Below are 24,007 nucleotides of genomic sequence, written 5' to 3'. Positions count from 1 at the left end.
CCGTTTCTCTGGAGAGTTTAAAATCCACTGTCGCTTTCTTTTGCTGTTTCGCGCTGCACTGTACTGTAGCCTGCAGCGACCCGGTGCACGCACTGTGACGCTGTGTCCACTGCACACGGGCAGACCGGCCGACGGCACACGCACCACCACCCGCGCGCGCTACAAAGTCACGGGCGTCCTTCCCTCCGTGCGGTTTCGGACGAGCGCCACCACCGGACACCGGAGGAGCATCGAGGAATGAGGAAAGATATGCGAGGCGGTTCGGCTCTGCCTCTGCTGCTGCTGCTGCTGCTGTGCTGCTCGCTCGCCGCCGTGCAGCCGGCGCGCGCGCTCTTCCACCTGCGCGGCGCGGGCGCGTACGTCGAACAGGTAAGTGCGCGTTGGCGCGCGTGCGTGTAGTGTTGTGTTGGTTTGGGTGTTCTGATCACTTGCAGTCACATTACTGACCGCGCCGTGTCGCGTTTGCCGTTAGCTTCGCGGCGGCGGTGGCTACGGCGAGGAGAAGGTACCGATGACGGTCGTGGTGCCGGACTACTCGCCGCGGCCGGCTCCGTTCGGGGCGCCCGCGCCCGCGCCGGCGATACCGCCGTTGCCTGGCTCGGACGACGGCGGCGGCGGCGACATGCCGACGCTGCCGTCTGAGCGGCGGAGCCCGCGCGGCGCGCTTCCCGGAGGCAATGCGGGTGCTGAAGCCAACGCCGGCGCGCCGTCGCCTGCCGCCGCGGCGGCAAGCACGAGCACGGCCTTCATCAGCAGCAGCCCGGCGGTGCCGCTCCCCGCCGGCGTCACCGACTCCGCCACCGTCCTGCCCATGCCCACCCCCGGCCAGGAACAGCAGCAGGTAACCAACCAACCAACCAATCAAACAACTGTTCATCACCTCTTTGGATGCCAATGCCATCTCCTCCTCTGATAAACTCCAAAGCAACCCAGCAAACATCTGATTCATTTCATTTCTTTTAGTTTCTTGTAACTCCCCAAAAACCTTTTTCTCAGAGCTTTCTTGCTGCATCTTTGCGAGCTCATATTACTTTTCCTTTTCCCTTTGCATCCATCATACCTTTTTCTAGCCTAGTAGCTCGCTCTCTGACTGACGACGAACTTTTGCAATTTGCTCCATTGGTTGGTGGTGACGCCTTTTGCAGGCCGTGGGGATGGGCACCCTGCCTCGAGCCAGGACGGTGCAGGTGCAGCTCGCCGTTCCTCTCGTCATGATGCTGTTCTTTTCGGCTCTCTGGTAGTAGAGTAGAAGTACAACTAGTAGTAATAGTTCTTTTTTACTATTGTAATCACTAGTGTTTACTGCTTTCTCCTCTGTAGATTGCTCGAAGTCCTAACCATGCGTTTGTAAAAACAGTAATCCCCATGCATTCTGTCAGAGACTAGTGCTCTCTGTTCACTGAATCCCTTTCTGAGATTCCTGAAAAAAATGCTTGATAAAGAGCAACTAAACACAACAAATACCATATTTATGTTTGTAATCATATAAACATATAGTATAATCAATAAATTAAAACAAACAAAAAACAAAAATGATATTAAAATAAAGTAATAATTTTTGCGCCATACATAATTCATCATACATAAAAAGATACTAGTAAACATATCAATTTGCAAATATGAGTCAATTCATAAAGCATGGTTGATAGATATCTTTTAAAAAATAAATATATGAATATATCCACCCAGGCGCCAGTTCGCCTCCTCACGATCGGCGCCAGTTGTTGTCGAAGTGACAACTGCGTACGTCGAAGGACGTGGTTACTCAACAGTTGTTGGAAACGGTGAAGTGTATTATCTTTTGAATTTTTCTTGGGGATCCCCCTCTTACATGTCCTAGGGGTCTATTTATAATCTTATTACATGTTCCCTATTAGGGCTTGGGTTTTACAGGGGAATTTACATGGTTGCCCTTATGAAAGGGACACTTACATGGGTATACAGTGTAATTGAGGTATATGGGCCTCTAAAGGGCCGACTGGCGAACGTTGGCCCAATGGCCACCGGGCTTGAGCGGCTGGGATGGCCTCTTGGGTCTTCTTGAAGCTGGACTCGTTATGGCGAAGTCACCTTCCTTCGTCATACACTCTTCGCCGTATAGTCTTCGCCCAAGATGCCTTCAGCCTTGTGGGATACCAGCGCAATTCTTCACCCTTCGCCGTCTTTGCTTCACAGTCTTCGCCATGGGGGGCTTCGCCCCCGATGAACTTGACGTCTTGGGCTTGAACCCTTACTGGTTGCATGGTTTCGGCAGGTCTGGTTGAAGGATCTCATGACATACCGCCACATAAATATATGAGAAGATATCGCATACCTAGAATAAAATGATTATTATTTTGCTTAGAAGGGAGAGAGAGAAAAAAACATTAGGCACCTAACTATAGTAGGGGGCGGGGGTGAGCAGCGTCGAGGAATTGACTCAGGAAAGCATCATATACGCAGGATTAATTTAGACACTTAGGCTGCTTATTTATGGGCCAGTTGTGAATTGGATGTTGTGGTAGGCGGCCCAAGAAGGATATGGAGGGTTAGAGCGGCGCGGGCCGTAGCTGGGCCGGCCGCCCAACCCCGCCTAATGGGTGGTACCGCCCCTGATCAAGAGAGTAGCATGAAAATCACAGCTCTAATAAGATTACAGGGTATAAAAGGCAAATCTGGGAATAGCAGCAAATCCACGGCAATAACAGATTAACAGTATCAGACTATTCAGACAAATGATAGCGTCCACAATACACGAGATGAATCGATGTAGAAACATCAATGCCTGATCCAAACCGAACATTCTATATTTCTATCAGAATTTCAGAATCATATCTTTCTGTCATTTCTGTCAAATAGCAACCTGTAGGCCCAATGCTCTCTTCACTTCATTTCATTCTCACCGCCAGTGGTCACAGGGATGGATTCCTTGCCCTGATTTTCATCTTCAGACAGATCAGCCGCCTCTTTCGCTTTGCCCCACAGCACCATGTACAAGCCACCCACAATCAGGACAGAACCAAGCACACTGCATTACAGCAGAACAACACAAGAACTCGCCATGAGAAAATTGGTGTCCACATTACACATTGAACTGCAATGCATGAATCCAGAAAGGAAATGGTGGCCATCACCTTCCGAGGTGCAACGCCTCATTGAGAATGATCGAGCTCATCAGCGCGACGAAGATGAGCATCAGCGGGCTGAACACGGAGATGAACAGGGGGCCTTTCTTCCGCAGGCACCACGACAGCAGAGGGAACGCGGAGCCTGATGCTATGAGTCCCTGGTTGAATCAACAAGGGTGCTAACCTCATTAGACTCGGAACAAATGTAAGGATCGATCATGCTGTTACCATGAAAAATATGAAATGCCGGATGAACCGCGTACCGCGTAAGCCGATGAGTAGAGCCTGATGTTAAGTCCTAACCTCCAATGCTCCATGTCCCTGTGAACACAAAGTGCCATTACCGTGGACTGAAGTGCGCCGAAGAGGCACACCATTGCAGCGATCGAGTAGTGGCACGGGTAAACCTTGCTCACTTTCGCCTGTAAATGGCAAAAAAAATGCATCAATACCAAACATTAGAACTGCAACAGTTGAGTGGGCGCACTGTTGAAAGAAGAAACTAAGTGTAAGATTATGACCTGGATGACTAGCCATGTCGCGTAGGTGAAACAGCTGATTATACCAAGGAACGATCCTATAATTTGATTGCCCGTCGATATTGGGTGCGACTGGGGATTTTCAGTGAGGTGGGCAAATTTGGGATGGGGAAGTTGGTCGAGTACCATGATCTTTGGTCCCTTGTAGAATGTAAGCAACATTGCACCACCCATGCCTACAAGTGTTCCTAGAAGTTTTGCTTGTCCAGCAGGTTTCTTAAGTTTTAAGGTCTCGAGCCTGTTGTTTTGTTCAGTATGGAAACTAATGTTAACCCTTAAAAATTATGGCTTTGTTATATCCATATTTTTTTTACAAATAAGACGGAAAATATAAACTGTTCTGGCTGCTGAAAGAATACTCCTACATAACTGTTGTAGTTGAAATTCAACATACTTTTAGCCAGTTCTTGAAGTAATATATATTCAAAGGTGATAATATTAGACAGAAATAGTCAGAGATATAAGCTGGAGTATCTCTGTATGCCTTGAAATTAAACATATAAGCTATAAGTGGTAAATCCGTAACCTGGTCAATATAGCAAGAAGGAAGGTGGTTGCTGGTGTCAGGTTGCTGATAGCAGTAATAAATGTTGCTGAAGTCAACTTTATAGCAAGCACATAGAGATTCTGGTTTATAGAAAATCTGCAAGTGTGTAATCAGAAAAACAGTCATCTACATAAGAGAAAGAAAGAAAATCTGTAAGTAGCACATATTATCCAGAGTAATCTACATAAGAGAAAGAAAGAAAAACTACCAAGCCATGGTTAATATCATCCTCAATATTTGTGTTCCACACTGATTGCACAGAGGATCTCATGCACTTTTACTGTACTAAAGATGTTCGATGAGTTTTCGGTTGAGCAACAGGAAGCTTTAAATTCCTAAATATAATGAGTACTACACTAAATTATTGGAAATCACAAACATTGAAAGGTAAGTAATGCCATTCAAGATGAAGGATATTGCACAACAAAGGGACCCTTCCACATTCGGAGATATTTTGAATTAACCAAAGTTTTTTTCTGTGATAACAGTTTGCCTTGACTATGCCTATCCCAATTAGGCAATCTAGCCAGGTTGTCAAGGACATAACTAGGTGCTCAGGCTTTAGGAAGGTCTATTGGGCCATTTAGGCATGAGAAACAATGTTAAGCTTGTTTCGTTTCGATATAGCTTCAAAATGTAAGCCAGTGGTCTACTAATTGATTGGTTGAAACATAAACATGTAATCGAAGGCCATATGTAACAACCAAAATTTCCCAGGGAGTGAATGCGTATACCAACCTTTGCTGAAATCTAGTGTTAGTAGAGCACAAGTTGTAGTATGATGCCCCTAAATTGATGAGTGTGTCCAGCAATTACCATCTTCATGACAACCTGTGCGTACCATGTGAATTGTGAATTCAACACGATTCATGGGTAGTCAGAGTATGGCAATTCCTATGGAATTTAGAAGGGAAACTAATTGTGATGTGTTGTGCGGGCCTATCCTTACTACCTATATAATTGGTACCCACTACAAGTCATTTATTGTTATAAAACAAGCACCACATGAAGCCACGTCACCATAAGAATTTCACCATTGGATTAATCCCCTCAAGCCTCGTCTTTAGACAGCCCAATACCACCGATCTGATCAAGGTCTTTCATAGTCCGTGCTAGTGGACTTATTCATTTTGCTACATGCCTGCATATATTTTGTTAGGATAATTCTTGATCAATGAAGGTAAGTAACTTCATTTTTTGTTTTCTATATGTGATTTTCACTTTGTGTCCAGATTTAGCAGTTATACAACCTCTTGGTTGTTTGTACCTAACAAAAATCCCCATTTCCTTTATTCTATTCCTCTAAAAGGTTATACTTTTTTGCTTTAGTTCCAATTTCATGTAACCATCGCACTTTATGCAATGCAAAAAAATTCCTGCCGTGGCACAAAAATTCCTGCTGCAACGTGTGCCATGTCATCTAGTTATTCTCAGGTGACGGCTTCGAGATCAACATGATCCTTGTGTATGCAGTTGGACACAAAAGTTATTGTGGTCAACACATCTAATACAGAAAAAAAAATTGGTAAATGCATCATTTATTTTGAAGGAAGTAATTTTCAAGTTTTATTATTCTTGGTGTAGTTTATAAATTTCTTTCGTTTGTTTCAAGATTTTACATCTGGATGAAATTGTTGAGGCAACTCGGCTACTCAATTTTTGACATAGTGTAAGATCTTCATTTGGCTCCTAGTCAAATATATAGCGAGTACCAAGGAAATATGAACATAGACCCTGAACCTCCTGACTACTAATATATCCATTTTACACAAATGTTTATGGAACTCTGCATTTGAACTTTGGTTATCAGAATCACTGGAAAAATATTTACGGAGTACCAAGAAATATTTAAGAGTTGATATACCATATAAGTTGTGATGCAGTATATGGTGAATTGGGGGCACACTGCTGTCAAATGATAAACATTCATTGTTCTACTACTACTTACACAGTAAGGCTAATAACTGGATTAACATGAAGCAAGTGCCTTTCACCAATGCACAACACATAATTTATTTTTTTCATGGAAACATAAAGAAGGAAAAGTGAACACTCATATATATTCAATATCTGTTTCTGATCAATCAGCATGACTTTTCTTTTATATACCTTCAACATGACAGAGCTTCTAATAAAGAAGCTTTGAATTAACATGTAGTTGTGTTGAAAAACATCAGTTAGAGGCAATTACAAGCAAAAAAAAAGAGGGGGGGGGATATTGACCTGTTTGTACAAAAAGATAACTTCTGAAATAAGAGTTTAACTTAGGAATTATAATAGCAAGTACTTACCCAAACAACCCGCACAAGAATAGTTGCAGCACCACCTTCATGGTTAGAGGCGGTCGTTTCTTCCTGAACAACAGAACATTTATCATTACTAATTGCAGAATCTAACAAACAAATAAAAGTCGTTAGGTGCAATGTGCCTTTAACTCGCCATGTAAAAGTCAAATACATGATTACTCAATGTTCTATTAATCTTGGAGTGGTTTATATGTTACATATAGAATTTCTAAAATGGTTTCTTTTCCTTCATTCTTATTCCGCAGGATGATAAAAAAAGAAAGAAAAATGTTTGCTTTACTACTTCAGTATAGCTAGTCATAATTTTCAACCACTCATCATTTTCAACTACCACATTAACAGCCAACAACTCAGATAATATGTTTGTTAGTGATGAGATCAGCATGAATTATATATTTAGGCCTAGAAATGGATTGTTGAACCCCTTACATGATGCAGAAAACGTTAAGAAAACCTAGTTGGATCTCTTTAGACACAAACTAAAATTGCAACAAAGACAGCAAAAAATTGCATACTACTTAATCAGCACTGCAACTAAGGATAAGTGATGTGCAAAATTAGACAGAAGAAAGATAAGAAAATTGCAGGTGACTATAAATTGTAAGATAGTTGGTACAAGTAAACAAGAAAGCAGAGTACAAATTAAGGAAGCAAGCCAGAAAAGATCATTGGATATTTACATGGAGAGATCAATTCACCAAACTTCAGATAAAATCTTAGTTCGCTTGGTTTTTCAGCAAGGCCAGATCGATCTAGTTGAGAAACGTCTAAGAGCTAGCCCTTTTATTTGGAACTACATGCACGTAACTAATAGTACATAAAGAAGAAAGAAAAATACATTTATGAACAAGAAAGAAGAAAACTTAAAAAAACCCTTGATCGTTAACCAAGCTTAGTCTACTCTGAGACGTCAAGTGCACTGTAACTAAACTTCAATAAGCCCATGATCATCGATCAAGTAAACGAAAGCACTAATAATCATGTGAGACATGAGATTATCAAATACTAACAATCATCAAGTATACACAGATACACTACAGAGCATGCACATGCATTCCGGTATTAATTCGAGCTTTTTTCCCCCAGAAGAACAAGAGCAAGAAAGCAGGTTAGGACAGTGGGGGCATAGTAGTATATGGGATGTGACCTGACCTCTCTCGGAGGAAGGCGATGGGGCAGAGGAAGGTGGCGGCGAACATGAAGCGGTAGGCGACGAGGACGCGGGCGTCCATGCCGTCGTTGAGCGCCAGCTTGATGAAGACCTGCAGCGCCGAGAAGAGCAGCTGCAGCGACACCATCGCCGCCACCGCCCTCCCCGACTCGCTCCCCATCATCCCCAATCCCCCCCTCCCACCAAGCGCGCGGCTGCGAGAGAGAGCGAGGCTACTACGCTTGCTCACGAGAGAGAGGAGAGAGCAGAGCAGCAGCAGCAGTAGTAGGCAAAGCCAAGCCGTACGTCCCGTCTCGTCTCCGTTTCGGTTTTCACGAGTGCGACGCCGCTCTCCTCTCCAGTTCACCCTTCCACCCCACGCGCGCGTGCATGGCGTGCGTGGCGCCAGGCGGCGCGCGCGCACAGCGGCACAGGTGGCTCGCGTCGCGAGCTGATGCGCGCGCGCGGCCTCGCTTGGCCTGGCCTGGCCTTGCATGCAAACACGTTTCTTGTGGCTTCGGCGCGGGCGGGGGCGCGCGCGTGTGGGGGCGATTAGCCAAAGCTAGCGGAGATGAGCAATCTTACGCATGGGCAGCCAGCTTTCTGCACGTACAAGTGTACATCCAGGGGCGGAAGTGGAACCACGTACGGGCACTTGCCCGGGCTCCGCCCTCTGTACTAGCACGTACCCTGCTTGATTAATAAAGCAATTAGCAAAGTGATTAGAGGCTAACGCAACAATATATTAAGGCAGCGTTCGTTCTGGGAGACTGGAGATAGATTACACATCGTTTTCCGCGTGCATGCTTCCCAAACTATTAAACGGTGTGTTTTTTGTAAAAAATTTCTATAGGAAAGTTGCTTTAAAAAAATCATATTAGTCCATTTTTGAAATTTGAAATAATTAATACTCAATTAATCATGCACTAATAGCTCACCTCGTTTTGCGTATCTTCCCAATCTTCTCTATCTCTCCTTTCTCAAACACAGCCTAAGTCTCCCATACTATATATATTAATCGATATAACCCTATCTATATGTAGTTGTGTGGATTTTATATGCATGATTATATTTTTTTTGCGGGGAAATACATGATTATATCTTCTTAGGCTTGCTCAGGCTTACAAATTAAAATTTCTAGATTCGCCGCTGTTACCATCTCATCATAGAATCTGACTGCTTACAGGCAATTCAACTCATCCAGTCAAAGGAGGAGGAACGATCAGAGCTAGTTTTCCTAGCTAGGGAGATAAAGCACCTCATGGTTGGGAATAGGGATATTGGCACCTCATGGCTGGGAATAGAGATATTGTTATCATGAAGATTCACCGTAACCAAAATAGTGTCAGCCATGCCCTGGCTTATAAAGGGCGTAGCGAGGCTCTAACCACTTTCTGGCTTATAATTTTATCACTCACCTGTTGGGTGCTGAGCATGAGTAATATATCCCTGTTCATCGCAAAAAAAAAAAACATCTCACCCGGTTTTTCTCACCGTACGCTCTAGCACTACAGGTGAAGTCCATGGATGCACGTACACATTTACTACGCTTCCGGCCGGCTTCCTTCTTATGGCATGAAGCTCGATTCCGTTTTGGTGACCGGCCAACATTTAATGGGAGAATGCATGTTACTGTAGCTACAAAACTAAGTGCTCTTTTAAACAAAAAAACACATGAATATAAATGTACAAACACAGAAAAACATAAGAATTATAGTCTCATTAGGTAAAAGAAAAACAGAAATCGAGTGATAGAAATAGACTAAAATAAATATTTTTTTAAAAGATAGAAGTTTTCGCTAACGTTCTTTCAAAATATTTGTAGGATTATCTACAACACAGAAAAACATAAGAATTATAGTCTGATTAGGTAAAAGAAAAACAAAAATCGGGTGAGAGAAAAAGACTAAAATGAATACTCCCTCCGTTTCAAAATATTTGACACCATTGACTTTTTAAGCACATGTTTGACCGTTCGTCTTATTAAAAAAAAATTGTGAAATATATAAAACTATATGTGTACGTGAAAGTATATTTAACAATGAATCAAATGATATGAAAGGAATAAATAATTACTTAAATTTTTTGAATAAGACGAATGGTCAAACACGTACTGAAAAGTCAACGGTGTCAAACATTTTGAAACGGAGGGGTATCTTTGAAGAGATTGAAGTTTTTGCTAACTTTGTTTCAAAATATTCGTAGGATTATCTATTTCATAGGAGTTATAAAGGAAATGATATGATTCAGTTATTTTGTTTCAAAGATCTTTATTGTAGTTTCTTTCTAAACGATTAAAATCCTTTAAATTTTTATGTCTTTCGTAAAAATCAATTGGGGCCTGAAGATGATAAACAATGCATGGCTAGAAACTATAATCAGTACTAGACAAACAATATCTGGTACTCGTACTCCATCCATGGCGTGATAGACATAAGACATAAACAATATCCGTGAATAGAGCACGTAGAAAATTTGAGCTGGGACAAAATATCAGTGATCGTCATCTAAGTAGTACCATCATCCATGGCGACAAAAGCAGGGTGGAAGGATTGGTCGTCTTGCTAGCTTTCGCATTAAATCGTCAGGCACCAAACACCGGTACAATACAACATCCACCTGCCTAGCTAGCTTACTCAAGTTTTTTGTTTTTTTAAAAAAAACTACTCGATCGATCTTACACCCCCAAACGACATATTTGTAAACGAAAAATAATTTGTGAATAAAATTTTTATATATGTCTTAGCGATCTAAAAATAAAGGCTGAAAAATAAACTTCGATGAAAGAACCCAAAATCATCTTTAAATTTAAGGTTGAAAATTTAAATTTTAGTAAATAAGTATAAGCATAAACGAAAAGATGAGGCTCTTAGACTTTTAGCTAAGGCTAGAGACAAAAGAGAAAGTCCTATCTGTGGATGAATTCACTCGATCATAAATAGAAAATGCCCAAAATCATCTTTAAATTTAAGGTTGAAAATTTAAATTTTAGTAAATAAGTATAAGCATAAACGAAAAGATGAGGCTCTTTAGACTTTTAGCTAAGGCTAGAGACAAAAGAGAAAGTCCTATCTGTGGATGAATTCACTCGATCATAAATAGAAAATGCTACTAGTGGAGGACGAAAGAGGAACCGTGTGCGAGTATGTATGCTTTTTGCGTGCAAATGGAGGATATATAGATGAGTTGCAACTTTCACGTACGGCCTGGAAAAAAACGGGTAGGCAAGAAACCAACTGTACACAGAGCTTCCTCTAAAAAAAATGTACACAGAGCTAACGGACAAAATTAGCTGTGCTAAGAACAAAGGTTACAGAGATACAAGGATTACATTAAAAAATTTACTTTCTCCGTCTCAAAATATAACGGATGACGAATGTAGTAATTAATTGGTGAGAATTTTAGAAGCACGATGTACGCGAGGTATAAACGAATTCCACCTATAACAAGAGGCTGAATTTCACAAGTTTTATTGTAATATAAATTAACTCGTAGGGGTAAAAAGGAAGAATCGTGACAACTTTGTGATATCCAGCTAGTGTGTTCTCTATTCAACTGTCGGACAATGGCGCATGAGGAGAACTGTGAGGGAGAACTATTCCAAACCGAGGGTCCAAGGCTTCTTGGAGGATTCTCTATTATATGGCTTACTCCTTATGGCAAGTCAAAGTGAGATTGGATCTGGTCAACGTCATAGGTCCACTCCCTCTCCTCAATGATTGTGGATTAGTAACAAACGGTGATTGGTTCACCGGAGTTCTAGGTCTTCGGTATTGAGCCCCTTTCATCTAGATGGGAGGGGGTGGGGTTACGTAGCAAGTTATTGAACTTGTTACGATATAAGGTTGATGGCGATCATTTAGAAGTAGCTAGGTCGACAGGTGGACACCTCTTGTCGTGACCACAAAATATGAGTGCTTCTTTTCTGGCTTATTTTGGGTGGGCGGGCTTCTTTTCTGGCTTATTTTGGGTGGGCGGTTGACGTTGGCGCAATTGTTACTTCTAGCAAGCTCTAGGAACCAAGCACGTAATACTAGTTGAAGGTGGGAAGAGTGTTTCGTAGACATTATACTTATTCTCATATGATTATGGCTTATAATCATGTTGTCTATTTTTTCCTTTTTACTTTTATGATTGTGAGCAAATGTTTTATTTTTAACTTTGCACCATTAATAAGAGATTTGGTGGAATCTGGGCCGAATAAACTACACGGAATGTGTCCTGAAAAATACTCCATATGGTAGCAGATGATCCATGGGCTTAAAACTTTTTTAAAAAGGCCTTCGTGTAGCTGTACCAATGATTTTCATGTATGTCCCTAAAGGTCAGTTATCTCCTCCGACCATAATTCAGTACAAACTTTTGTACTTATATTACTCTTAGGGATCAAAAAAAAGATTGATTGATGAAGCAATGAACAAAATTAATTATAAAATTGAACTTAAAATTTAAAATTGGTTATGGTTTAAGGAGTAGTTCACACAAACAAACTACATACAAAGTACAAAGTGGGAAACAATATCCCTAAGAAGAAGGAAACATTGAACCTACATGCTAAGAGATTCCACAAGAGAATACATATAAACAACATAAGTAAATACTCCCTCCATTTTTTTACGTTTGACGTTGGTTCGTCATACATTTGTACAAGGAGGTAGTAGCATTTATAAAGCATCATTGCACATTCAAGCTTGTATAATTATTTCACCCAGAGTTACTCTATAGCTACATGGCATGTTTAATTTCCAATAGGCCTTGTCCAGTTTAATCTCTGTGAGAGAGGGATTGGAGGGGAATAATTCCACACCTGTGGTGTGGAATAAATCCCCTCTAAACCGAACAAGGCCTTAATGAATTTCGGTACTACCAATTTTTAAGTAGGGTAAATGAATATGGATATATCAAATTCTGACATAGATTTAGGAGTACTTTTTTTTAGTTATCAAATTTTATTATAATGGTGATGGTTAAACCTGTTTTTTTTAGGAATTCGAGGAGAAAAAAAACATCAACAATTTTTTTCTAGAATTCAGAGAAAAAAGAAAAAGAAAAAAATTGAGAAAAGAAACATATGACACTACGGTACAGATTTCTCTTCTCCTTCCATTGCTGCAGCGCCGTCGCGACACTTGTTCGACCTGACGCCGCCGACGCCGAGCTCCCGTTCCCGCCGCCGCCGGAGCAGCCGCCTCCACAGCCGCGCGTTCTCCGCCCTCGCCACGCCGTTCTCCACCCGCATCTTCTCCAGCTCCGCGTCCTCCTCCCTGCGCGCCTCGGCGTCCGCGGCGGCCCACCTCAGCCGCCGCTGCTCCAGCGCCAGCGTCTGCTCCTCGACCTCCAGACCACGTTTCTTGATCTCCAGCAGCCGCCGCCGCTGACGCCGCCGCAGTCTCGGCGAGACGTCGTCCCCGCCGCCTGCGCCGTCGGCGGTCGCCGGGCGGCTGGTGGCGAGCGCCCTGTCGACGTTTGGCGCCTCGTCGGAGATCGCGACCAGCTTGCTCTGCTCGCCGTGCAGGTCGCCGTCGCCGTCGTTCGCGGCAATGCTGCCGGTGCCGGAGTCCGGCGCCGCCGTGCCCGCGTTGACAGGAGGCATTGATCGTGCTTGCGTATATTAATTAAGCCACCAGCAAGATGATCAATGGAGGAGTTCTGTATATATTGGCACCCGAATGGAAAATGTACACAGATTGTCGGTGGAGTGTTCTTCACATCTCTGTTCCTTCCTCCTCGCTTCACTCAAAACTACGGACATTTTCTGGTTTCCTTTCCATGAATTGCATTACACCTGAAAAGTTCAGAGCCTTTACCAAAATGCTGACAAATGGTGTTCAGTTTTATTTGGCCGTCTGTTTTCTAGGATCTGTGGATTGAGCTGGAAATTCAGATAGTTTTTTGTCCCCTTCGATCTGGTTCTGCAGAAACAGATGGCTCCTGTGGCTGTGAAAGATCCAGTGCAAGCAATATTGTAAAGGAAGGAACACAGATATACTCATCACTTTGATTGGATGCATGGTGTGTCAACAGAGTGTACTAGATCACCAATGTGTTGATGGATTCCAATGCTGGTTATGCAGTTGTTTCCTGCCTAAAATTACCAAAATCACCAATGTGTTGATGGATTCCAATGCTGGTTATGCAGTTGTTTCCTGCCTAAAATTACCAAAATGACTGACCGGCCTCTCTAGCAGCTGAACTTGTGAGGACAGTGGACCAGAACAAAAAAAAAATTGTTGGTGATTGCAAAACTAGAAGCATCAACAAGAACAAGGATTATCACCGATTGTGAAGTATTATAGCAAGATGGGGAAACTGTTTTAAACACTTGGGTGAACGTCCACCCGTTTCTTGTAACATATTTGTTACAACTTAAAAAAAAGTTTTTTGTTACAACTTGTAGAAGTCAAATATGAACTTACATATTTGTAAAGTGATATATTACATATTAATCTATCTTGTTAATTTTTTTTAAAAAAATTCATAACCATTTAGTTGACACGAAAAAACGGGTGGACGTCCACCAAGAGATTAGAATCCATATTCTTGTAGTCTTTTTTATTTGTGTTCTTGTGTTTTGCTCAGAGCGTTCTTGTGTAGGGCTGGCGTTCATGGCTACCGCCTGTTAGAGTATGTGCTTATCCATTGTAAACCATATGAGTTGGAGATTAGGTGGCCGGTAGTTTAGCTAAGGTTGTTTTGATTACATGTAAATAGGATCCCGGCTAACCAATCTCTGACGCATACATATATGTACTTCTCCTCCTCGCCGTTTTGCTACGATACAATTAACACGAACCGTCGCACCGACGAGAAAATTGACATTTAGCCACTTTCAAGGACGGGTTTCGCTGTAATGCCATTCCGCCAACTTGCTTCGCTAAAATGCCATTCCCACGCTCGCGCAACACGCTGCTTCGCCGTTTTTCCAATTTCACTGGATTAATCCCGTAAGTGAGTTGTCTGCTGACCAAATTGCCCCTGGGGGTCCTTTTGTGCCAAATGAAGCAGCAAGCGCCGCCACGCTGCCGCTCTACACCGTCGCCGCTCTGCCGATCTACTCCGCCGCCGCGCTGTGCCGCTTTGCTCCGCCGCCGCCACTCTACTCCGCCACAACGCTGCCGCTCTACTTCGCCGCCGCCGCCGTGCCGCTCTTATCTGCCGCCGCCGCTGTGCCGCTTTGCTCCACCGCCGCTGTGCCACTTTCGCCGGCGCTGATTTGCGGAGATGAGAGGAAACCCTAACCCTAGGGGGGCTATGCAGCGAAGGTATGCAGCTGGAAGCGAGGATTTCGGGATGTCGCAAGGTAGCTCCTTTCCTGCTCGGCTACCCGTAGGATCTAGCGGCCTTCCTCTCATTCGTTGCCCTAGGTGTGGCGCTGCAGTAGTAGAGTGCAGATCGATGAGGCATGGTGGAAAGGTTTTCTTCAAATGCGAGGAAAACGAACAAGATGTGAGTGGTTGAATTTGTTGCATTTGCTTGCTTTTGGTTATTGGGGCTAATTTTGTACTGATGTATGTATAGGTGCCAAATTGTTGCAAGTTTTTCAAGTGGATCGAAAGTTATAGGAAGATGGTTGAAGGAATGAGTGAGCATGTTGTTGATGAAGGTCCAAGTGATGTTGCAGTGGTTGATGGTTCTATAGAGATGAAGTGGAGTTCAGTTGATGATGGAAAGATTGATAAGCTGATAAATTTGATTGAAGTATTGGTGAGCGCGAGATTGGGACTGCGACGGCGGCGACGGCGGCGGCGGCGGCGGGTGGAATGGCGATGGCAGCGCCGCCGTGAGCTACAGCTGGGTGAGGGCGAGAGGTGACTGCGGCGGCGGGTGGAATGGCGATGCCGACGAGATCGATCTAGGGCGCCGCCGTGAGCAAGAGCCAACGCATCTCGATCCCCTTTCTCTCACTGACCTAAAGAATGACCCAAGGGCACATTGGTCACAACACTCCTGATTTTGTGTGTTAATCCGGTGAAATTGGAAAAACGGCGAAGCAGCGTGTTGCGCGAGCGTGGGAATGGCATTTTAGCGAAGCAAGTTGGCGGAATGGCATTACAGCGAAACCCATCCTTGAAAGTGGCTAAATGTCAATTTTCTCCGCACCGATAACGTTACTCCATATTAGTTTTCTTTCATGGTATCAGAGCCTATTGGCATAGATTGTCATGGCTTCCTCTTCATCCTCCACCTCCACCGGCAACCCTCTCTTCGGCGTCCATGTTTCTGAAAAGCTCACCAAACAAAATCATGCCATTTGGACGGCACAGATCCTGGCGGCCGTTCGCGGGGCATGACTGGAGGGCTACCTCACCGGCAAAACCATGGCGCCGGCAGCTCAGATCGAGCGGAAGGAAGGCGAAAAGGGGGAGAAGACAGTAATGGTGGATAATCCGGCCTTCGAGGAGTGGTTTGCAGCTGATCAGCAGGTGCTTGGCTTCCTCCTCTCCTCCCTGTCACGTGATATACTCAACCAAGTGGCAGGAGCAAGGTCTGCGGCGCTGGCATGGAAGGCGATCGGTGATATGTTCGGATCGCAGACCCGTGCTCGCACATTGAATGTGCGGCTGGCGCTCCAAACTACAAGTAAAGGTACAATGACAATCTCTGAATATTTTGGGAAGATGAAGGCTTATAGTGATGAGATTGCATCTACCGGGAAACCTCTAGATGAGGAAGATATGATTGCATATATTGTAAATGGCCTAGATGGCGATTATGATTCCTTTGTTTCTGCTCTTGGGATGAGGGTTGAACCCATCTCCATGACAGAATTATATGCACAACTACTTAATTTTGAGAACATGCTGCACTTGAGGCAACAAGGATCGGCAAATGCAGCACTTCGTGGCAGTGGAGGCCGCAGCAACTTTGCTCCCCGTGGTGGCAGTACCAGCGCTGCTGGCGGGAGCAACTCAGGACGTGGTCGCGGTGATGGTGGTAGCCGTGGCCGCGGCAACATGCGAGCAAATCGAGGGCGAGGTGGCAACCAGCAGCAGTGTGTTGATACCCGTCCCGTGTGTCAGGTATGCTACAAAAGAGGCCATGTTGCTGCTGAATGCTGGCACAGGTTTGATGCAAATTATGTGCCGGATGAGAGGCATGTGGCGGCTGCTGCGTATGCCTACGGTGTTGATACCAATTGGTATATACACACTGGGGCAACTGACCATCTCACAAGTGAGTTGGACAAGCTGACGACTAAGGAGAAATACAAGGGAACTTCCACACTGCAAATGGTGCAGGTATGAAAATTGAGCATATTGGTCATTCCTTGATTCATATCCCTGATCGTACATTGCAAATATTCGCATACCATAAATTTATTCACTTCATCAATATACTTCATAAATTTATATTTTCTTGATACCAAAGGGCAAATTGGACTTTGTGATAGAAACTTAATGGTCAACTAAAGGTCAACTAATGAAAGGGGTATAGAAGAGATCCAAACTAAAATTTAGGGGTATGGAAGGAAATAAGTAAATCTCAGGAGCATGGGAGGGATTGGGTGAAGTTTCAGAGGTATTTTCTTTAAATTATGATGCGAGGGCCCCTCCATTCATATACGTGCAACCTTTTTTTTCAGAAAAGAAGGAATATTATTAATATTGCTTAATTAATGAAACATCATAACAGTATTGTTCCTAGAAAAAAAGAGCAAGCAAAAGCAGAGAAATTATTCAGCGCACGTACGTAAAGGTTGAATATTTACTGTTTCTGATATGATGCCTGGTCGGTTAGCATATACTCTTACATATGACAGGGGCATACAAATCAGCATATTAATGCACACTAATGCTGCACATGTGAGGCTAAATATATATGGCCGACACGAAGTGCCAGCGTGTGACACACGGTTCCTTTCGCCAGCAAAAGGAAGAATTCAAGCAGAAGAAAATAATAATATTAGAGTAATATTACACTCGGTTTCTCTAAGAGAAAATCCCCTATGTATCCTTGAAAGTTCACCTAATTCCTTCTGTATTTCTAAATTTTGCTCAATCCCTTACATACCCTTGAATTTTAGTTTGGATCCAATCTATGTCCTTTCCGCTAGTTGACCGTTAGTTGACCGTTAAATTCTTATGAACAAGTCCATTTTGTCCTTTGGTATAAAGAAGCATATAAATTAATAGAGTATATTGTTGGAGCATAGAAATTTGTTATATGAGACTATTATGTTTATGAGATAGTTTTGCACCATATTATTTGCGATAAATATACTTTTAGATATGATATAAAAAATTAATAATTATTTATTAGTTATTAAAAGATTTTTTTAGCATATGTGTTCTGAAGTAATAAACAAATCTGTTGTATTACTTTGAAAACACATATGCTACATAAAAGAACTTTTAATAACTAATAAATAAGTATCAACTTTTTATATCATATGTAAAACTAAATTTGTCACAAATAATATGGTGCATCACATACTCATAAATATAATAGTCTCATCCAATAAATTTTTACATTCCAACAATATACTTCATTAATTTATTATGTTTCTTCATAGCAAAGGGCAAAATGGACTTTTTCAAAAGAATTTAACGGTCAACTAACGGAAAGGGCATGAAAGGGATCCAAACTAAAATTCAGGGGTATATAAAGGATTGAGCAAAATTCAGGGGTATAGAAGGGATTATGTGAACTTTCATAGGTATATAGGGGATTTTCTCTTTCTTTAAAGACCGTGTTCTTTTGGAGGCATTGAAAACCCTTTCTCTTCGCATGTAAAAAAATCGATGAATTATCACAAGAATAATTAAGTATTAGCTTTAAAAAATTTTAAAAATTATAGCACCTTTTATATACAGTGTGTAACTAAACTCTCGTTTTAATATATTGGCATGCGATCTTTTTGCATGTTTTTGAAAAAAAATAAAACTTTTGTATAGACACTTGTTAAAGAAACGTATCTTTTAGCAGTTGGGTAGAGCACATAAAAAATGAGAGTAGTGAGGTTGGGAACATCGAGGGAAGAACGGTCTAAGATGCCATGAAGATGACTAACGTAAACAGAATTGTTAGGGGTCGCCCGGCCGGCCCATGTGTTCAATCTGGCAAAAAAAATGGCACATCAATTCTTTCATGCGAGCATTGAATGTTCTAAATGATCAATACTTGTTCAACAATGGAGGAGCATTGGATGCCCTGAAGAGAAAAGAGCTGGCCCAGCTATATATGCATGCATGGTATCTGATTTATATAGTTTGCTACTTCCTTTTGTTTTATATTATAAGTCGTTTAATTATTTTCCTAATCAAACTTTTAAAAAAATATAGTAGTACTTTTAACACAAAACAAACATCTATTTGATGTTTAAGATTGTGCTAATTTTTTCTATAAAATTTGACTTAGAAAAAGGTCAAAACGATTTATAATATGAAGCGGAGGGACTATATATTTGTGTCAATTTGAGGTGTACATATTTTTTTTCTTTTTTTAACGATCATTCTTTTCCTTGTTGGAGCATATACTATTAAGTCTATATGACCTTTAACTCTTTTTTTCCCTTCCCCTCAAGTCACCTTGCTGACCAACGACGGATGACGCACCAAAGAAAGCATCTCTTTTCCTTTCAATCTCCCTGTACATATGCTGTCGGCCTTTGATAAATATATATATCTACAGCTAGCATCCCTCTCCCTGTGATCAAATTAAAGCTGCAGGACAAAATTAACCACTGCTAGAGTATTAGATAGATATGATCGATCTAAGGCAGGAGAAAATTAAGAACAGGCCGGATTAATTTGCATATACTAACAACTGTGTTAATTTGGAAGATCTCTCCTCATCAGTGTCTTTGACACATACATATATTAGGATCATTACTCCTTGTTAATTATATATGTAATCTAACGCGTACCTTTTCCAAGCTAGCCAAAGAATCCAAACCTCTCTTTCCTCTTTTTTTTTAAAAAAAATGCTTGCATAAAGTTGATGAACAAATTCTTCAGCTTTTTTTAAAAAAAATATTTTGGTCATGCAGGTGATAATTAATTATAAATTGTTCATCTTGAGTGGTGTAGGAATTAAAGTAAAGCTAATTAATAACTAATACATTTGTTCGTACCATACCTTATTGGCATCATTCTTGAGTGCACCTAATTAAAGCAAAGGGCAAATACGCCCGTACCGCGTGATACATGTAATTAAGCAAGGAACGGAATATTGTCAGATTGTCATCACTTGGAGGCCAGGGCAGGCATGCATATAAATTCTTGCCACCTGCAGCATCCTTGATGCCAATATACTTAGCAGTGCCAAAGCAATTAACAACCACATATATATATACACACAAACACACATATTTCAGATTAGCTTTGTAGCTAGCTAGCCATTGATCAGCTAGATAGAGATCGATCGATCCTGAATCGATATGGGTAGCTGCAATAGTTGGAAGCCAACATTGACAATGGTTGGGGTTGTGGTGGTGTTCGCGGTGATGAACACCCTCATCAAGATGGCCCTGAACGAGGGGATGCACGCCACCGTCCTCATCACGCTTCGTCAGCTCATCGCCACCCTCTTCCTCGCCCCGATCGCCTACTTCCGGGAGAGGTATATAGCATATCTGCATTCTGAATTTCTGATCGATTCAGTTCTTCACCAATTCGCGATCAGTATATATTAGCATGCCAATTGATAGATTAATTAGCGACAATTGTTATTGTATATATTGTAGCTGTATATATAGTAACATATAGATGTATGTTTTAAGGAATTAACTGATATATATTGTGCTGCATGGAATGGATGCAGGAAGACAAGACCAAAGCTAACAGCTGAAATCTTGGTGTATCTCTTCTTCAGTGCGGTGCTCGGGCAAGTCATTTTTCATATATACACTACATAGATAGTTTAATTAACGTGATGAAAGATCATTATATGTGTATATATATGCACTAACAAATGATGAATTGATTAAATCAAATGTGTACCTGCGTGCAGAGCGTCCCTTACCCAGTGGCTCTTCTTCCTGGGGCTGCAGTACACCACCGCAACATTCGCCTGCGCCTTCATCAACATGACTCCCATCTTCACCTTCCTTGTAGCTCTGCCTTATGGGTAATTACAATTCATTCATTCATTCATTAATTTCCCCCTAGCTAGAATATATAATAATTAACTAACTCAAAACATACATACATCTGCATGGAAAACAGGACTTTTTAATTGGTATGCATGAAAATATGAAATGAGTATAGAAGAACAAATTAGGGTAATTTTACCATATTTGAGAAGGTATCGATAGGTACCGAATTTTCTAGTGTAAATTTTGATAGAAAATTTACGGTGCTTAAGTATATGTATTAAATTTTACACTAGAAAATATGCTATTTTCTAATATTTTTTTCAAAAATGATAAAATTACTTAGATTTTAGTATCTTCGGTACTAAGTATCCCGAGATAAAAAAAATAGTGTAAAATTTAAATATCTTGAGATACTTAAAATTTCTAATCAAATTTAAGATTGAAATATGTGCAGGCTGGAGAAAGTTAACCTGAACATAGCTGGCATAGCTAAAGTGGGAGGCACGGTGTTAGGATTCAGCGGAGCAATGGTCCTTGCTCTCTACCAGGGCCCATCGCTCACCAAGCTATCATCTTCATCTTCTTCATCATCATCTTCTTCCTCTCCGATGGCATCGGCGGCGGTGATCGCCGCCGGTCATGTCGGCGGCGCGCACAGATGGGCGATCGGGTCGGTGGCGTTGCTGGGTGGGTCGGCCTGCTGGTCGCTGTGGTTCATCCTGCAGTCGAGGATCGCCAGGAAGTACCCGGCTCTCTACTCGGGGACGGCCCTGATGTTCTTCCTCAGCTTCCTCCAGATGGCCGTGGTCGCCTTGGCCATCGACAGGGTTAGCTTGCCCCCATGGATCTTAAGGACCAAGCTTCAGATCATCACCGTGCTCTTTGTGGTACGTGACTATAGATATACTCCGTGCTATACTACACCTATATTGCAATATAGCTAAAACAAACTTAACATTGTATAATTTTAACTGCGAGAGCAATCATTGTCATACTCTTATTGAGCTTAGTAGTCAAATTTGTCGGATACTCTTATTGAGCTTAGTAGTCAAATTTGTCGGATACTCTTATTGAGCCTAGTAGTAAAATGTTTACTACTCCATCCGTTTCATATTATAAATTGTTTTGATTTTGGTCAAAGTCAAACTACTTCAAGTTTGACTAAGTTTATACGCAAATATAGTAATATTTACAATACCAAATTAGTTAATTAAATATATTTTCAAAATAAATTTGTCTCGGGTTGATACTATTTTTTTCTACAAACTTGGTCAAACTTGAAGCAATTTGACTTTGACCAAAGTCAAAACGACTTATAACCTTAAACGGAGGAAGAATATGATATCTGAGAACGATATAACTCGCAGTAAAAATTTTACTATGTAAGGAGCATGTTTTAGTTATTGCGCATTCTTAGTGCGTTTTAACGTACCATACCTTAATTAATTAATTAGAACAATTGTTATTAATTAATTGCAACTGATGGATGGATGAATTGATATCTATATATGCAGGGGATAGTTGGGTCAGGAATAGGGTTCTTGGCAATGTCATGGTGTGTGGAGCAGAGAGGGCCGGTGTTCACGACTGCATTCACGCCTCTAATCCAGATCATTGCAGCTGCTATCAACGTCATCGTTCTCCGTGAGCAACTTCACCTTGGAACGTAAGTACTCTCTCCGTTTTAAAAATATAATATTTTTTTAGCTTGTTTAAAATTCTCTTTTAGTCATTTCAGTTGTCAATTCTTAAATTTTGAATTACTTATATTCCCTTTGCAAGCATGTGATTGGCTTTGGAATCATGACAATAAGTGTATGATCGAATCCTTATATTATGGTATAAAATTTGAATTCTAAAAATCATTATATTTTAAAACGGAGTTAGTACGTTATAGTTATGTGTATTTGTCATGTTTAATTACTCCCTCCGTTTCAGATTACAAGTCGTTTTGACTTTTGTTAAAGTCAAACTATTTAAAGTTTGACCAAGTTTTAGATAAATAGAGTAATATTACAAAGTTAAAACGACTTATAATCTGAAATGGAGTGAGTAATTACTATTGTCATCATATTGATCATGTTTTATTTGACACTAGCTATATATGTGCAGTGTGATAGGTTCTGCTTTGGTTATCATGGGCCTGTATTTCGTTCTCTGGGGAAAGAGTAAGGAGGCATCACCATCATCATCATCATCTCATCCAGCCAAGGAAGCTGTGCCTGTGCTGCAACAACAACACGGCCATGATGATCAAGAAACCACTAATGTACAGATGCAAACTGTCTAGTAATGTCGTAACAATAATTAACAAGCTATACGCAACGCATGCTCGCCGGTGAAGGACGTCGCACTCGACCGTGGATTAAAAGAAAAAATGAATTCATATGCATCAAGTAGTGAAATTAGTCCTCACGGCAGAAAAAAGATTTCCTGCCCTATATATATATATGCATTTCGACCAATTAGGAAGGAAGTTGGTCAAGATGATTAATTTTGTATGCTTGTAAGTTGTAACGGATCAAGAGAATGATATTTACATATAGTTTGAAGTGAAATGAACGCACTCCATATATACTAGTAAGTGGGCACATGGAACCCACGCACTAAAAAATCAAGAATTCTATTAAAATACTTTTCAACAATTCTTGTATAAACCGTTGTGCATTTAAAGCTCTGAATACATTCACAAATCAATGTGAAATGTTGTTTGGTTTACAAAATATATACTCACACCACCTCAAAATAAGTACAATCTTAAAATTCAAAATTTGTTCTAAAATAAATGACACTCTAAGAATATCAGGTTTTCCTCTCATGCTAGAAGCGTCACGAAGAAAGCCTTGGAATGAGAGTAGGACCAGAGTCATTTTTGTGGTGGTACTACCATTACAATCATTGACATATGGATTCTACCCTTCTATTGTCCCACACGTTAGTATCTATAATGATAGTATCATTATGGTAGAGAATGTGAACCCGGTGTTGATGATGAGCAATGAGCAATCACAAAGGCAAGAAGCCAAGAATTAATACCTGCTAACACTTATCCCTTGTTTTGCCTAAGAGTTTAAATTATTATCCCTCCGTTTCAAAATATAGTGTATAATTATCCTTAATCCAAACATTAAAAAACAATTACTATCACCTCCTAGCTTAAATCACTCTAATAAATACAATATATGTACCCAATAAAATTAGAGAATGTACTAGTTAATTATATTTCAATAAGGAGGATGTGCTAGCTAATTCTATATAGTATGTATGGACGTTTTATATTATAAAATATCTAGAAAAAAATTATATCTTATATTATAAAATG

The 24,007-nt window shown here is 41.2% G+C and overlaps 4 protein-coding genes and 1 non-coding gene across 5 annotated transcripts; 3 read left to right on the top strand and 2 right to left on the bottom strand.

Moving 5' to 3' along the window:
• The first annotated feature begins 50 nt into the window (after nucleotides 1-50).
• Nucleotides 51-1,404, top strand: LOC4335839 (uncharacterized). Its single transcript, XM_066310146.1, has 3 exons — nucleotides 51-369; nucleotides 473-841; nucleotides 1,146-1,404. Exons 1-3 carry the CDS (start codon nucleotides 238-240, stop codon nucleotides 1,239-1,241), a joined length of 597 nt encoding a protein of 198 aa, XP_066166243.1. The 5' UTR covers nucleotides 51-237; the 3' UTR covers nucleotides 1,242-1,404.
• A 1,257-nt stretch (nucleotides 1,405-2,661) lies between these two features.
• On the bottom strand, nucleotides 2,662-7,899 carry LOC4335838 (WAT1-related protein At1g68170). Its single transcript, XM_015779033.3, has 7 exons — nucleotides 7,652-7,899; nucleotides 6,485-6,547; nucleotides 4,173-4,289; nucleotides 3,629-3,884; nucleotides 3,371-3,529; nucleotides 3,114-3,265; nucleotides 2,662-3,007 (listed from the first exon to the last, which is right to left on the bottom strand). The coding sequence occupies exons 1-7, from the start codon at nucleotides 7,831-7,833 to the stop codon at nucleotides 2,863-2,865; spliced, it is 1,074 nt and encodes a 357-aa protein (XP_015634519.3). The 5' UTR covers nucleotides 7,834-7,899; the 3' UTR covers nucleotides 2,662-2,862.
• A 4,711-nt stretch (nucleotides 7,900-12,610) lies between these two features.
• Nucleotides 12,611-13,384, bottom strand: LOC4335837 (uncharacterized). Its single transcript, XM_015779814.3, has one exon. The coding sequence runs from the start codon at nucleotides 13,240-13,242 to the stop codon at nucleotides 12,727-12,729; it is 516 nt and encodes a 171-aa protein (XP_015635300.1). The 5' UTR covers nucleotides 13,243-13,384; the 3' UTR covers nucleotides 12,611-12,726.
• A 2,922-nt stretch (nucleotides 13,385-16,306) lies between these two features.
• On the top strand, nucleotides 16,307-16,445 carry LOC112938883 (small nucleolar RNA Z247). The gene has a single exon (XR_003242202.1). It is a non-coding gene; the product is annotated as a small nucleolar RNA Z247 (small nucleolar RNA).
• A 3,232-nt stretch (nucleotides 16,446-19,677) lies between these two features.
• LOC4335836 (WAT1-related protein At3g30340) lies at nucleotides 19,678-23,243 on the top strand. The gene is made up of 6 exons (XM_015779662.3): nucleotides 19,678-20,210; nucleotides 20,412-20,474; nucleotides 20,601-20,717; nucleotides 21,140-21,572; nucleotides 22,200-22,351; nucleotides 22,798-23,243. The coding sequence occupies exons 1-6, from the start codon at nucleotides 20,029-20,031 to the stop codon at nucleotides 22,973-22,975; spliced, it is 1,125 nt and encodes a 374-aa protein (XP_015635148.1). The 5' UTR covers nucleotides 19,678-20,028; the 3' UTR covers nucleotides 22,976-23,243.
• The last annotated feature ends 764 nt before the right edge of the window (nucleotides 23,244-24,007 follow it).

This window comes from Oryza sativa, chromosome 4 (assembly GCF_034140825.1).
Source record: "Oryza sativa Japonica Group chromosome 4, ASM3414082v1".
Classification (NCBI taxonomy): Eukaryota; Viridiplantae; Streptophyta; class Magnoliopsida; order Poales; family Poaceae; genus Oryza; species Oryza sativa.
Note: the sequence above shows the minus strand (reverse complement) of the source record. Positions and strands in the feature narration are given on the sequence as shown.